This window comes from Ambystoma mexicanum, chromosome 11 (genome assembly GCF_040938575.1).
Source record: "Ambystoma mexicanum isolate Mex_15411 chromosome 11, UKY_AmexF1_1, whole genome shotgun sequence".
Lineage (NCBI taxonomy): Eukaryota > Metazoa > Chordata > Amphibia > Caudata > Ambystomatidae > Ambystoma > Ambystoma mexicanum.
The window spans coordinates 410898051-410914605 of NC_090934.1; the positions used below are offsets into that span (position 1 = coordinate 410898051).

The window sequence follows — 16555 nt, forward strand, 5'->3', positions numbered from 1 at the left end:
CACATCTAGAAAGCCTACATGTATTCAGAGCTCAGGGTACTTCCGATCTGCAAACACAACACAAAGCACTACAATCGTGCCTCCCCTAATCCTCCTAACTAACCAAAACCCTCCAATTATCTTTCGGATCTGCCAGAACACCTGAAGACCATGCATGCTTATGTGTTACTAGGCATGTGATGCTGGCAGTACTGTTAATCATCATAAATGCCAGTCACTAAGCACATGGTAACATGGTAATGCAGCTGGGAACATGAGAATTGGTGATAGCCGCTGTTACTGCAAATAAAGTTGCATAGTACATTACAAATAGTTTAAAACAAAGTTGAATTTATTTTTTTAAACATAAAGGTGCAATTTGGATACAACGTTCTTATAACGCAAGACCTGCACAATCATGCAATCGCAACAAATTTAACAGTAATGTGTACATTTGAAGAGGTATGGTGGACGGGGCTTAGGTAAACCAGAGAGTTGTAGGGTTTACAGCACTTCTTCACGATCATAGGATCTAGACACTAAAAGTTGGCATCTGCAAGTCCTTCTTTACTTAGTGTGCTTTCTTACAAACTATGGATTATTTATATTGAGTAGGCGCAATCATCATATAGTATGTGACAAAACACTTTGGGAAAAGCACAGATTCTAGGGAAGGCTTTAGCATAAATATTTAAAATGACAGCAGTAGAACTATGTGCCATATGCCCAAACGTAAAACTATCATTTGTTTTTTTTTTTACAGATAAATATTTTCTGGCTTTACAATAGTCATTTATTGAGAACAGAGACAGACGTACGAACAATAAACAAATACCCAATAGGAAAGAGAGCCCTATAAATCAGAACTTACGTTTGATATATTTACAACCTTGCCTAGAAAGTAGTGTAGGAGTGGCAAGCTAACCATCATTCAATACATATATATTTTTTAAATTAAGTCTATTTTGGCTCATTTAATCAACCTTTAAAACCTGGGTGAGCATGGGTACAGCACAGAAATGGGAATCCAAGTATAAGAAGCCCTCAATGAGCTGTGTCTGTCGAGATAGAGATGTGCCCACTACAAGCAGTCTGGAAGCTTTACCAACTAGGTCAGATGTGCACAGAAACCTGGATGCTACCAAGCATGTCTGATCTCAGTCGTGGGTGCACAGCTTTCATGATCTGTTTCTGGTCTCCTGAAACTGAACACCCTTCTTCCAGCCTTCGCTCACACCATCCTCTTTTGCAAGCATGCGTTCCCAGAGCTCTTAGTAGGCCTATCTGTGGGGGTTGTAGTCTGCATCTCAGTATACAAGTGGACCAGGATAATAGACTTCTTAAACCACTCCACCCTCAAGCAGAAATGTCTACCTATGCACAGTGTTAAATAAATCACATGAACTACTATTCTCTGAACCCTGAAAAGTAAAGTTTCTTTCTAAAACCGAATTTTCTGTGCTACAAGCGTTCGAGGACTGGACTGCAGAAGCCATGACGGAGGGTCCGCGCCAGGTTAAATGCCTGAGAAAGCAGCAAGAGAAGACTGTGAATCCATCCAGGAGGCAGAGTTCTGTACAGGTTGCGAGCGAGGGTCGAGAGGGACGGGTCAGGTTGCTTCCATGCTCCACCAATTCGATATCAACTCTGTGAAGGTGACCTCTTCACTGCAAGGACTCAACAAAGGCATTAAACTCCTCCATGTTTTTCTCATGCATTGCTAGCTTCTCAGGCAGCGAATCCTATGAATGGAAATGAGACATGAAATCTTCAAAGTAGCATTCAGTTCTGCAGGTCACACGCAAACAATACTTGTGCAATTCAACACAGAAGCACCATCATTAGTATAAAACATGTAAATAATTCTAGCACTTTCTTCTGCGGGACAATAGGAACTAATATTCCTTTTTTGAGTCTACGGAAATGAAATTAATAGTTACTCACCGTAGTGAACAACGTACTCGTAGTCCATAGTCCCCTTTCGTCCATACTGCATGGGCGATTACAACTGAATGTAGCCCTACGATGGAGAGGAAACAGATTCCTTAGAACCGCCTGTCCGAAAGCTGCGTCTGACTAGAGCCGGCATCCAAACAGTAATGCTTACAGAAAGCTGAAGGGGTGGCCCAGGTGGCCGCCCTGCTGATGAACTGCCACTGGACCTGCCGTTGGAATGCAAAGGCCATGGCTTTGGCTCCGACTGCATGGGAGTATATGTTAGCTGGAAGTGACTTGTGAAGTCCCTCATAGGCCTCCTTGATGGCCGAAACCATCCACCGTGCTATAAAGGCCTTGGATGCCAGATACCCGGGCCTTGACCCCCCCCCCCGAAGGTGACAAACAGTGCGTCTGACTTGCGGAAGCCCTTGGTCCTATTCAGATAGAATTTCAGAGCGCGTCTGACATCCAGACAGTGCAAAACCCTCTGAGTCTCGTCCTTAGGGTCGGCAAAAAACGTAGGTAAAACTATATTCTCGTTTAGATGGAAAGCGAAGGGCACCTTTGGTAGGAACGTGGGGTGTGTCCTCAGGACCACCTTATCCTTGTGAAAAGTAGTATAGGGCTCTGAAGCCACAGAGCCTGGATCTCGCTGACTCTACGAGCAGAGGTGAGGCCCACTAACAGAGCTGTTTTAATGGTGACCAGCCTGATGTCCGCGGTCGCCATTGGCTTGAACAGCTTGTGCGCCAAGGTGCCCAACACTACATTGAGGTCCCACACGGGGTGTGGTTTTTTGATGGGCGGGTAGAGTCTGTAAAGGCCCGTCAAATGTCTCTTTACTATCGGGTTGGAGGAGAACACCTCCTCCTCCACATTTCTGTAGGCCCCATGGCTGCCAAATACGTGCAGCATGCGTCAACCTGCACACCCGAGGGGAGCAAGGTGAGCAGAGGAGGAGAGCACATCATCCAAAGTGCAAAGAGGGTCGATCTCCTTAGAGTCCGCCCAGTGACAACACCTAGTCCATTTACTCTTGTACTGGCTCCTGGTAGCCTTGCTCCTAGTGCCCTGAATGATCTCTAGGCTAGCCTGTGATAGGCTGAGGTGCTTCAGCGTGACCTGCTCAGGAACTACGCTGCGAGGGCTAATTTCTGTGCTGCGGGGTGGATGACCTTGCCCCGCTGCTGTGCCAGAAGATGAGCTGGGCCCATCGGAAGGTGAAAGGGTGGCCTGTCCGAGAGGCTGAGAAGCTCAGAGAACCACGGTCTTGCTGGCCACCACAGAGCTATCAGAATGATGCTGAGTTGACAAGATTCCAGATCACACTGTGGACCTGGGGTGTGGATGGGAAGGCATATGCTGTCATGCCGTTCCACTGTATCTGGAATGCGTCGCCCAGGGAGCCGGGGCCCTGCCCCTGCCAGGACATGAACTGCTGGCACTTCTTATTGTCCCAGGAGGCAAAAAAGATTCACTGGAGAAAGCTCCCATCTGCTGAAGATCTCCAGCAGCACCTGGCAGTTCAATTGTCCCTCGTAATTGTCCGCTCCCATTCTGCTGAGCCTGTCCGCCTCCAAGTTGGACTCCCCCGGAAGGTGGACGCTGTGAGCTAGATGTTCTCCAGTGCCCATTCCCACATGCTGACAGCTAGGCTGCACAGTGGAGGGAACCTGGTACCCCCCCCTTCTTGTTGACATAGTACATGCTGGTGGAGTCGTTGGTCTGGATGAGGACGACCTTGCCCCAATGAGCGGTAGGAAAGCTTTGAGATCTAGCTAGATGGCTTTCAGTTCCAGCCAGTTGATATGGGACTCCCGCTCCTGACGGGTCCAGAATCCATGGACACTGTGGCTGTCCAGAGTGGCCCTCCAGCTCTCGAGAGAAGAGTCCGTAGTGATGGTGACCTTTGGGGTCAGCTGCCGGAAGGGCTTGCCCGTCCACAGGTTGCAATCCCTGGACCACCATGTGAGGTCCGAGTGGAGAGAAGGAGCAACAACGACAAGCTCCGCTTGGGAGCCCAGCTCCTGATTTGATGATGCTGCAAAGTGCAGCTGTAATCTCCACATTTTGAGCCTCCTGTGGGATACGGCCAGTAGGACCCCTGCCATGAGACCTAATAAATGCTGGTACCACCAGGCCGATGTCAGCTCAAGGGTTAGGAAGTTAATAGCGGCCCTCTTGATGGCCATGATCTTGTACTCCAAGGGGAAAACTCACTCGGAGCTTGTGTCCCAGTGAGGCACAGGAAAGTCAGTCTCGGCGTAGGCTGCAGCTGAGACTTCCTGAGGTTGTGCGAAAATCGCAGCTTGTGGAGTGTGATCATAAGGGCAGAGGAAGTGTGGTGCACTGCCTCCGGAGATTTCGCCTGATAAGCCAGTCGTCCAGGTACGGGTAGAGGTGATGGCCCTGGGCCCTGAGGAGGGCCGCCACTGCATTCATGAGTCTGGTAAACACCCTTGGGAGCCGAATTCAGGCCGAAGGGTATCACCTTGTATTAGAAATGGCAGCCCATGATCCTGAATCGCAGAAAGGAGCGATGCAGCTGCCAAATCGGGACGAGTAGGTAAGCGTCCTTTAGATCCGGGGAGCACATCCAGTCCCCCTTGCACAACGTCTCTGCTATGAGTGCTAGCTTAACCATCTAGAATTTTTGAAGCGGGAGGGAGAGGTTGAGAGGTCCAACACAACTCTCAGGCCATCTTGGTTCTTTTTTTGTATGGCAATAATCTGAAATAGAAGCCCGAAACACTCTGGGATGCTGGGACTTCCTCCACTGCCTGGCTCTCGACGAGCGACCGAATTTCCGCCAGCAGAGTTGCTGTCCCAATCTGCGGGAGTGGAGGGTAGGAGGGAGGAGAGGGAGGGAGGGATCAGTAAGCACTATCCCGTGCATGCTACTGAGAGGAACCAGGGTTCAGCAAACCTCTGGCGCCAAAACTGTGTGTGAAGGGCAAGCCTGCCCCCCACAGGAGACGAATGGACCCGAAGGGACGCGTCATGCCTTCTTTCCCTCTGAGGCTGTTGCAGAGGAGGGGGCCTGAAAAAAGCCCTTACCCCCACACCCCCCTTTTGTTGTTTGCGCCGGTATTGAATCAGCGAACGGTCAGGCTGCCTGGACCTCTGTTCTTGGAACCAGCAAAACACTCCAAACGTGCGCTCCTTGTCGGAGCGTTGATGTGATTGGATGTATGTCTTGGGGGTTGCCTTCGTAAGGATAAAGACTTTGCAGCTTTTCTTTTTATCTAGCTCCTCATTGGTGCTGGAGTGAAAGAGGTCGCCACCCTCGAATGAAAGGTCCAATATGCGTTCCTGGACATCTGGGTTGAATTTAGTAGCACGAAGCCAGGAAGTCCTTCTCATGTCCTTGGCGATGCATATGGCCAGGCCAGAGGTGTCAATGTGGGCCACAGTGGACTCCATGATGTCTTGTGCCCTCTTTTTAGCCTCTGCCAGTCCCGCCTTGAAACGTGACTGGCTCTGCACCGGATGTTCTGGAGGGAAGTCGTCTATTTCTTGCCAAAGCCTCTGGTTAATGGCTGCCAGCATGGCATCCAGGTTGGCTTGACGAAGATGCAGCGAAGCTTTGGAATAAAGCTTCTTTACGTATGCCTCCAAGATATCTTCACCTCCTTTCCTAGCAGCACCGAGGATGAGGTGGCCGTGGACGACGGAGGCTTTGCGTAGAGTGATGCTGCAGCAATCACCGAAGAGTGCGGTTGAGAGTGGGGCGACAGCAAGAGTGAATCCCCCTCTATTTGGCTATATTTGGCGTCCAGGTGTTGATTGAACGGCTGGACCGAGTGGGGTTTGAGCCACCCCGTCTTGGCCAAGGTGACGATGTCCTTCTGCATCGGAATCCCTGTTCCCGGCAAGCACCCCCACCTACGCTGTTCCACTTCGGGTTGAGGAAGGCCCAGACCTGCCAGTCGTTCGTGGAAGGCCTTGGCTGACTATGGTGAGTCAGGGTCTTCTTCCTCATCCGTCTCCACCAAGGCATCCAGCTGGTCCGGAGGGGGTGGAGCAGTGCTGGGAGCCAAGGGTTGATGTGTGGAGGCTGCAGCAGAGGCTGGTACGGAACCGCCTGAACTGTGGGAGGCAGGGTGCCGGAATCGATGGAGCCGGCGTGGGCAGCAGGGCTGCTCTGGGGCCTGCGGCTCTGGAGCCATAGGAGGAATGACTATGGGTGCAGGTGGAGGGGCCGGAGGGAACATGTCCCTGATCACATCCTTGAGGATGGCCCCCACCTGAGGAGATCTCATGAGTGTGAGGAACTTTTCAAAGAACCTATCCTCGCAGGCCGTTGGATAGCTGTAGGCCACGTACGTCCCACCTTGTAACTCATTCTCCCACCTGCTCCGTTCCTCGGGGCGGTATCGGACGAGCAGCCATTGTCTCTGGCGCGGCGGCCATCTTGTTGAGCTGCATGCCACGTGCCGAAATTGTGGTGCTTTGCTCACTGAGCCCAGCCTCCTCCCGGACTCTTGACGGTGGAGCATGAGACCTACCCTGCAACTCAGGTCGCGACTTGGTAGGTGTGTCGCCCTCGGCAGAGTCGCTGGTAGTGCTGCGTGCAGGTGACCCATCGGCCACGTTGCCGGTACAAGGGCATAGCCCCTCAGGTGTACACCCAGTAAAAGAACCTTGTGGTCCCTCAGCACTGTCTCCGGAAGGATCTACAGACCCCTCGGCCTGGCGGCCGGTAGCCGAGTTAGCCTCAGTACCTGTGCTGGAATGAGAACCTGAGAGGTTCCTCCCGCCCAGGCGTTCCCTTGGGAAGGAGTCGCCCTTGCAGGATGCGCTGGAAAAGAGTGGCCCTACCTTGGGCCTTGATTTATGTCTGACGAAGTCCTTCAAGTCCTCTGGAGGCAACTTCTCGAAGAGCTTCCTCCACCTAGCTAATCTGTTCTTCAGAGCACGCAATGAAAGTGCGTTGCACGCGGTGCAACCCTCCCATCCATGGTCGGGGCCAAGGCAGCGAAGGCAAAGAGCGTGGGGATCTGATTTATGGAAGAGCCCCTCACAGGCTGGACACCTGCTGAAGCCCGCTGAAGTCGACATGCACCGTGGAGGAGCGTGGAGCCAGAGGACCGAGTACCTGATTGATAAAAGAAGACAAAAAGACAGAAGAAAGTATCCGGGGAACAGTGCATGGAATTACATGGCCGAAGCCAAAACCAGGAGCGCTGGTGAAATCGGCCCATTCCCGTCGACACAGAAAAGGGGACTAGGGTGTGGCACCGGTGGGTGGAGTCAGGGGAGCACATTCTCCCAGGGCCACACCCCACGCGCCAAATTTAAAGGGAAAGTAGGTTTTGTCTGGTGAAAAAGGTTCCATCTCACGTCCCTAGCGAGGGACGCCAAAGCGGTATGGAGGAAAGGGGACGGAACGTAAGATTAAGGCTACTTACCGTAGAGACTAATTTCTAGTACTGCAGTTACTTTCCACTTACAGTGATGAGATAACCTGAATATCAGCGGAGAACAATACCACTGTCACATTGGAACGTAAACACTGAAATCGCATGTCTAGACCATGAAACTAGACTCTGGTTCCTTTTCTCTTGATCCAAATGTGGATCTTCTGAAGGGAGAAAGATTTTAGGACTCGAGCACACAAGTGAGTGACCTGTAAATATTCCCACATGCCAACCCTACCTCCACACACATGGGAGGATTGGCAAGCATTCCAAAAAGCACAACGGATACAGGTGGCTATCAAAAAGGAGTCTGAAGATCTAGCCAAATAAATTACGATGCTGCGCCTGCACACAGTGAGCATTGTATCGGATATGGACATTCAACACAGACAGACAGGGTCATTTTCTGAAAAGTGCTCATCGCATGCAGGAAACTGCCATAGTTGGCACTTAAGCGCTAATGGGCTTTCTGCATGAAATTTAAAATGTTTGCAAAGATGACTGCAAAAGTAAAGAGTAAAACCAGGCGAAATTGTCTTTAAATTTTTGTTTTATGCTTCATTTTGTAAATGCTGCCTGCAAGTGTCGCTTTGCACATGGTATTTACTTTGGATTCCTATGGAAACAGCCTGCTTTTAGCACGTTTTAAATGGAGCCAGATTTCAAAAGAATTCATTTGTTTCACAACTACATGAAAATCAATTCCTGTTTGGTCCTGTTTGGGTCTGTAAAAGGGACGGGACCCCTGCTCCCCGCATCTCCGGTAAGCCAGAACATGTGCATAAAACTTCACTCACTCCTTCCCATTCCAACCCTCATACACAAACACCCGGTCCGCACTCTGCTCCCATGCATGTCCAACCCACAAAACCTTATCTACAGCAAGGAGTGAATCGCCTGCAGAAATGATGAATCTGGTTGGTAAGAAGGTTAGCGAGGATGGCAATGCAGCAGGAGCATAGGAAGGGAAGGCCGTCGCCCCTGCATTACCACTTGCCGTATCCAAGAATTTGAAGTAATGAAAAATCATTCTCAGGAGCATTGGGCCAGCCTTCCCCTACAGTGTAGCGCATTTGAGAATTCCTCACAGTAATTTTGATGCAGATAGAGATCCAGCGGGGACAGTAGCCGTAGCTGCTTGCGCTCCCTTACTACCTCCCATTCTACCTGGTCTAGCATACCTTCTGTGCTCTTTCCTAGGGCTGGGTATGTCCTGGTGAAAAGACTGTGCTTTCTAAATTGACACCTGGGTTTGTGTGGAAGGCTGTTTTACAGCCAATCCCAGAAACGGATGCCTGAAATTTTGCTAAAGTATGATCCGCGTTGGGGACGGAATAAATGTTTGCTATCAAAGGGCATATCCAAGCAATACTCCAGAATCCAGGCCTTCCCAGAGGGCCCAGCATGCTGCCTCTTTTCCATCTAAGACTCTGTCCTTAAATCCATCCCGAATTTCACTTCCGGATAGATGGGATGCCACCTCAGTTCCTACTAGACAGATACTGCCCATATGATGTACAAATATTTCACTAGGGCACCAGAAGCGTTAATGGCCTTGAGAGCCATGCTCCTGTGGCGAAAGCAGAAATGACTTACCAGTATTGTTCTTCCTATGGATTCTTCTCCCCCTGATTCCTCATCTGATACATTTCCTTCCAGTGTGAGCAACTCGGAAACATTTTGACAGGGGGGGCGCAGTATGCCTCGACATCGACTGTTGACTCATCTTGACTCGGATATGCCACTGCTCGACTGCGCACAAGATGCTGGCTGCATGTATGTTACATCACTGTGCACCCGTACCTCAGTTCCCTAACACACACCCACCCTCAAGCTCAGCAAAAGTGAGGGAAGAATCCATAGGATTTGGCTTAAAGACAATCAAAAAACAGGAAACTGTTTTTTGGTGATGAACATGCAGCATACTGAAAGCGACCACCTGACATTACCCAATGCAAAAGGCACAAAACGTGCCGAACACCAAAAAGTCATCTCCTTAAATTCTCACCCTTTTAGCCTCGCTGACGTGACTGCCACCAGGAAAGCTGTTTGCAGGGTAAGTCATCTGATAGAACACGAATGCATCGGCTCAAATGGAGCCGCCATCAAAAAGGTTATAACTAAATTGAGGTCGCAGTCCGCAACCAGAAACAGAGTAGGCAGGAACCTATTTTCAAGGCATTTCAGAAATTGGGCATTACTGGGACCGTGAAGAAGAATCCCTGATCCGGTGACCTCTTGAACACAGACAAAGCCACCAAGTAGCCTTTCACTGTGCCTATCAGAAGGCCTGCTGAGGCCAGTGACAGAAGGGAACTCCATTACTGCGGTGGTGGGACAAGCAATGGGGTATTGTATTGTATTATTTATTCATTCATATGGCGCTCCCAACCCAGAGGTATCTGGGCGCAGTACAGTTAATGGTTACAAGCATAATATATAGAATCAATTTACAGATATATTATTGGCATTTAACAGTATATTTACAGCAGTAGTTGTATCTACAGGGACCAATAAATCATCGTTATGCATCGTACGGTTAATGGTCACAGATATTATGGAAGGAGTTCCATATGCATTTACATCTTCCAACAATATACAAGTTATTTACAGCAGTAGTTGTATCTATGGGGATAGAGAAGTCATTGGCGTAAATAGGTCATACTCAACAGTCAGAGGAGCGCTGCCATGTTTTTACTTCATTCTTGAAAGTTTGAAAGGATAGTATAGCTCTAATGGAATCAGGCATTGAGTTCCATAGTTGGGCTGCCGTGACTGGGAAGCTAGTTCCTGCAGTTATTTTTTAATTTAAATTTGGGGATCCTGAGGCTGTTGGTTTGCGCCATTCTTATAGGGCGTTCTGACGTGTGCTAGTGAATCTCTCCGCTAGGTATTGTGGAGCCATGTTGGCAAGACATTTGAAGGTAAGGTTTAAGGATTTGAACTTTATTCTATCTATTATAGAGAGCCAGTTAGTGGAGCGTCTCATGTGAGAAATGTGTTGGTTTTCGGGATACCTAGGGCAATTCTTAGGGCGTTATTTTGAAGTGTTTGTAATTTGTTGATGTTGTATTTACTGGTACTGAGATATAGCTTTCAGTGGAAAGGAACGGTTTGCAAGCGTAGCTCAGTTTACACGTGTAGCTGGTAGCAGAGGCTGTCGCGTTTACTTGCTTATTACGGTTCAACGTTGAAGGTTTTTGCCTCCTTAGAGACTTTGATATTAAGTCCATCAATAGTAAAAGAGTTGTACTGAAGGGAGAGTTTGTTTAGTCTGTTGGTTGACCCAATGAGTAAGAGCTTGGTCTTGTCGTCATTGAGGCAAATGCGTGTGTGGCCAACCAGGTTTGTATGATCAAGTAGATTTTATTGATCAATGCAGTGTCTATGTTATAATCTCCTTGGATAGGGATAAGAATCTGGGTGTCGTCAGCATAGTTGGTATATGAGACACCAAACATATACAGTATATCGAACAAGGGCCTAGTAAATATGTTGTACATGGTTGGGGAGACACAGGAGCCATGAGGCACTCCACATGTGATGGGTACTGGGTCAGCTGCAGAGGTGGGAGAGAACACTCTCATGGAGCGGTTATCTAGGAATGATTTAATCCAAGTAGTGGCCTCCTTCGAGAAGTGGGCAGCAAATCTGAGGTGATGCACAAGACTTTGTGGTCCACCAGGTCAAATGCAGCCGATAGGTCCAATAAGAGGAGAATGGAAGCTTCACCTTTGTCTTTCCGTTCGTCTATTTGGTTCTTTAGGTCAATGAGGGCAGTTTCTGTCCCATGTCTCGGTCTAAAGCCCGATTGACGGGTGCTTAGTAAGTTGTTAGCCTCCAGATAGGATTGGATCTGGAGGTAAGCAGCCTTATCTAAGATCTTTAGGAGAAACAGAACAGTTGTTATTGGCCTATAGTTTGTAGGTATGCTTGGGTCTAGATTAGCCTTTTTTAGAAGAGGTAGAACCCATGCCTCTTTAAAATTCGTCGATACTGAGCAGGTTTTGAATGAGGAATTAATAAGTTTAGTAATGAAGGGGGCTTGGCCCCTAGCTGCTTCTTTAATTATAGGTGCTGGGTATGAAACCCCTAGGCATCTAGATGGTTTAAGTGATGAGATAATTTTTTCAGCATCTATTATAGTGATAGGTTTGAACTTAAACTGATTATTCGGTTTAATTTGGTTCTTGGCGGCTTCCTGGAGTATTTTTTCTTGTGCTTCTAGCACATTCTTATGGAGCAGGTTTTTTTTTGCTGTGATTTTCTCTTGAAGCATAGTTATTTTATTGCAGAGGGCATTTTGTATATGAGTGCACCACAATTGATTTTTGATACACGTGTCAATAGGGGTGACGGGGGATTCTAATTCTCTTAGGATAGAGAAAAGTTCCCTAGAGCTAGAGTTCGCTTTTTTAATTCTTTGATTGAAGGTAACTTTTTTTGTTTGGATGATTTCCTTTTTATATCTGTCTGCAAGTGTGGTTAGGTTATTTTTGTTTTGTTCAGACGGATTGTTTCTCCATTGAGCTTCCGCATGTCTTTTTTCGTTGTGTAGGGCTGTGAGGCTGTGAGTGAACCAGGAGTTCAGATGGGCTCTAGGTTTCTCTTTGCAGAGTTTTAGTGGTGCTATAGAGTCAATGGCTTGGTTGATGGTGGAGCTGTATAGGTCAACAAGCGAGGTAGGGTCAGTTGGGAGGTTAGTGGTGCTGGTGATAGGTTAGATGAAGGGGCAGGATGTTGCTGACAGTTATGTCCCGTTTATTTCTTGTTAAGGCTGGTGAGGCCATGGCTTTTACTGGATTGATTATTGGGATGTCATGTATGGAGCATGAGATCAGATCTCCAGTCCAAGGAGCGCCCCATGGGTCTATCCAGCATTCCCTACACCACTCAAACTTTCTCCACCTGCACGCTGTAAGGCTGCAGAAGCAGTACGCTGACACAGTGGTGGCATTATGGTTGATGGAAACTTATTTCAAAGAAAAGCAATGAAACCCCTATCTCGCCCTATAACTAAGAGGGGTTTCCCTGCCTCAAAATCAAATACTAAGGACTCGGTCAGGATGTCAGTCGAAATCAAAGTAGTCCACCGTCCTTGGTCAAAATTGCTATTTCTAACTCTCACACTTATAACTAATAAGAAAAAAAGGCAAAAAAGGGGACTTCTAGCTCCAAAAGCATGACTCTGTTCCTCTGGACAAGGCTCAATTGTATAGGAGAACTTCTCCTGGGAGAACGGCTCCCATCTCCAGGTCCCAGCTCTTCTCAAAGTTACAACAGTTTCAAGTTCACTCAATGTCGCAAGATCAAAGGTTCTCAATGAAACCAGAGCAAAGTTTAAAGTTCTACCAGCAGCAGCAGCCGTAACGATGTCCTTCCCCTGGCCTTTCTCAGGCTCTCTCAAGGTGCAACCATGTTCTCTATGCCAGGGGGATGTCTCCCTTCTCCTGGCCTTTCCCAGGTTTTCACAAAGTTCACAAAGCTATGAGGATGCCTGCCTCTACTGGCCTCTCCACGCATCCGAACACCACGAGGGTTAATGACTCAGTTCCCCTGGTCAAAGTGTCAACAAAGGCAACAGGTTGCCTCGCCTCTCTTGGCTTTCTAATTGCCTCTCTCAAACAATACCAGGGGAATGGACACCCTTCCCCTGGTTAGAATGTTCACACTGCCAAGAGGTGTAGATCTTCTCCTGGCCCCTGTCAGATTCACACAGTCTTAGATTTTCAGTCTCTTTATCCAACTTGGTTTCCCAGTTTACCAAGTACCGGAACTATGAAGATCCTTGTGGATGCAATGTTCAATCAAAGATGACAACTCTTATTTTTGTTGCTAAATCTTTTTATTAACTTCAGAGTAAGAAGCATCAACAATACAGTTACAAATTCTTCAAACAAGACATGGTTCCTATTGTATATTACTACATAGGTAACTATTTCAAGACAAACAACTTAAACATGTCATCTACATGACTCCAATCAAAATGACCTCCTTTTTCATATATACATTTGCCTCAGTAATACTTTTTCTTCGTATAGGGAACACCAACATAGAACAACACTAAAACAAGAACTGAGTAGACAAACTAAACAAAATGAACAGGAAACACACGATCAACCAAAAGATTTATTAAAAAAAACCACAAACTAATGAAACAAAACAGGACAAAAAGAGAGATCCTAATTCATCATCCCTGAATCTCCTCTATTAAAACACCAACGTACTCACCATATAATTCATTAAATGGTGTCCAAAGGGCCAAATAATTCTCTTCCCTATCCTGTCTTTGAAACATTACCCTCTCAAACCTGGACAACATCAACACATCAGTTACCCAGTTCATCACTTGTGGCTTTTTCCTTGTCTTCCATCCCTTCAACACCTGCTTTGTTGCAATCACAAGCACCTTAGCAACCTACTGCTCACATCGTTGAGCAACTTTGCATCGCCCCTTCATTGACAATAGTAACACTTGAAGAGTCATCCTGGGGAAAATTATTGACAATATTGTATCTAATCTAGCCAACATTTCCCTCCAAAATAAATTCCAGCACGCGGGAGCAGTACCACAGCATATGGATTAGTGTTTCTTTCTCTTTACCAAATCCCCAACACAAATCACTGTCACTAAGACCCAATTTACACATGTGCACTGGTGTCTAATACAAATGTCCTAATAGTTTCTGATGGATAAGCCTTAACCTAAGATCCAATTTACTCCTAAATCCTGCACACCACATACCTTCCCATTCTTTTTCCTTAATCTCACACCCCATTTCCACCTTCCACTTTTCCAACAGCTTCTTTCAAGAGTCAGTAACTACATAATTCGCTGGCATGAGATTTGTGTATGTACATACCATACATTGTGAGTATTAAAAAATTCTGCAACCTCCCGGTTCTTCCTCCAACGGTTTTGCTAACATCGTTAGTCTCTCACTTAAAAGTGTATTTAGTGCTACACACCTATTTCTCTCTCTATTCGCTAGATGAAATGTCCCTTGCAACTCTTCAAACTTTATTATCTGACCATCTCGTATCATAGCCCCTATGCTTAAGACCCCTTTCGAAATCCAACTCCTCCAATGTATCTGTAGACCAGTATTAAGCCAAATGGAGGCCTTGTAATTTAGATACAGATTTCCATTAAACATTTTCAACTACCAAACAAGTATATCTTTGGTCAAAACGACGGTCAACAATTTGTTAACCCCCCCAGGCAGTTTTCCTGTTGAATACACAGCGCTCAACTTGAATCTTGATAGCCTACCCCTTTCAATTGTCATCCAAGATGGCTCCTGCTCATTCTATATTGACATATAACATGCTGCTTTCTTCAATATGAACCCTTTATAATACTTCTCCAGATCCGGATATCCAAAACCCACCTCTTTAGTACTATGCAATAGAATGAACTTTGGGATCTTTGGTCTCTACTTCTCACCCCATAAAAATGTCAAAAAAGTCGATCTATTGCAGCTAGCATTGTTTTTGGAAACCCTAGAGGTAAAAGAATGACTTAATAGCATACATTTTTGCCCAGATCCCCACGGACAATCGCTCCCATTTCCTAATGTCTCTCTCCAATGTGTCTACTATTCTTTTCACATTAAATTATACTATCCTCTTTATATCCCTAATCAAATAAACTCCTAAGTATTTCACATGAAACTCAGTCCACTTACAGTTCCAATCTAAAAAAGAATCTTTTATGCAAGTCGTAGAAAGTGGAAACACTTCCGTCTTATCCCAATTAATCTTATACCCCGAGAGTTTGCCCACTGTTTCAAAAATCTTCTTCAAAACTACACTTCCCCTCTCTGGATTAGAACGAACTATCACCAGATTGTCTGCATAAGAAAGAACTTTTACTTCCTTATGCCCAAATCTCAAAGCCCTAATTTCCTGTTCTCTACGTATGCAGGCTATCAATGGTTCTAAAGCAATATTGAACAAAAAGGCGACAGGGGACAGCCCTGGCTTGTTCCCCGTGTTAGTTCAAAAGCATCAGATAATACATTGTTCACCCAAATATGTGCTTTCGCACCATTTGAAGGCAATTAATTACCCCTAGAAATCTATTTCCAAATCCCATTCTCTCCATTGTAAATCTCAAATACCTCCAACTTACTCTGTCGAATGCCTTTTCCGCATCCATGAAGACCAATGTTGTGTTCGTGGGTTAATTTTGATATGAGATTATTATGTCAATTATAGTTCTTATATTGTCATACCCAAATCTGTTTCTCGTAAATCCTACCTGTGACTCATGAATCAATTTCCCAATACATGTTTCTAACCTATTTGCCATAATCTTAGCAAATATTTTCACATCCACATTCAATAATGAAATGGGTCTGTAATAGCTACAATTTGTACGATCTTGTTAGGCAGAAACCTGTGCAGTTCCCTTAGGGACCACTGCAAAAGGCTTAGGACTACAGGTGTTGGCAGTAAACCCAATTGGTAGCAGTCTGTACCACCCAGATTTACCTGGTAGCTGTGGCTGAGCAGCCAGATTTCTCTCAAGAAGAGTTAGACAGTATACAGAGTATACACATTAGGTGCCAACATACAGTAGCACAAGCAAACACTGACCAGAGCTTTGGTATAAAAGTATATAATTATTCATTTAAAAACACACTTGTAAAAATACACGAACACTAATATGGCAAGCAAGTTCAAAACACAGTCACTATCAATATATATACATCCCTGATTACTTATTGAACAAGTCTTAGTTAAAAACACCACTTATTTGCAGACAGAGGTGAGCGCTTAACCTAAGAAGGCACTCCAATAAGTCAGTTAAAAAGGGAGGGAAAAGGCAGAATTAGAAAAGCACACAATACCAACACTTTTAAAAGAACCACAGCAAGGCAAGAAAGGCAGAGTATACTGTAGAGCAAGAAAGTTCATAGGCCAGGCCCAGTCTTGGGGAGAGCAAGGCGGAATGTGTCCAAGATCACACAGTTGAATTTTACTTTAAGAGTCTTTGCAGATAGTTCAAAAAGGAGTTGGATAAGTTCAGAAAAAGTTAGTTAACAGGTCCCAGGTTAGAGAGTCAAGGATTTTCGGGACACCTTGAACAGTCTGTTGCAAGGGAGACCAGACGGAACACAGTACCTGAAATGGTGAGAAAGCTCCAGCGGGGGAGGTTGTTCCTGGCAGCGGGTGCATGTTGGTGCTTCGTCCAGGGGAAGAGAAGATCTCGA

The 16555-nt window shown here is 46.3% G+C and overlaps 1 protein-coding gene across 9 annotated transcripts in view; it reads right to left on the reverse strand.

Annotated features, from left to right (window-relative positions):
- Positions 1–310: 310 nt before the first annotated feature.
- Positions 311–16555, reverse strand: part of ATG13 (autophagy related 13) — a 1946514-nt gene continuing 1930269 nt past the window's right edge. For all 9 annotated transcript variants that reach the window (XM_069623214.1, XM_069623211.1, XM_069623215.1 and 6 more), the window contains one exon: positions 311–1721. In XM_069623214.1, the coding sequence (XP_069479315.1) occupies positions 1644–1721 (78 nt within the window). In that variant the 3' untranslated portion in view covers positions 311–1643. The remainder of the gene's footprint in view (positions 1722–16555) is intronic.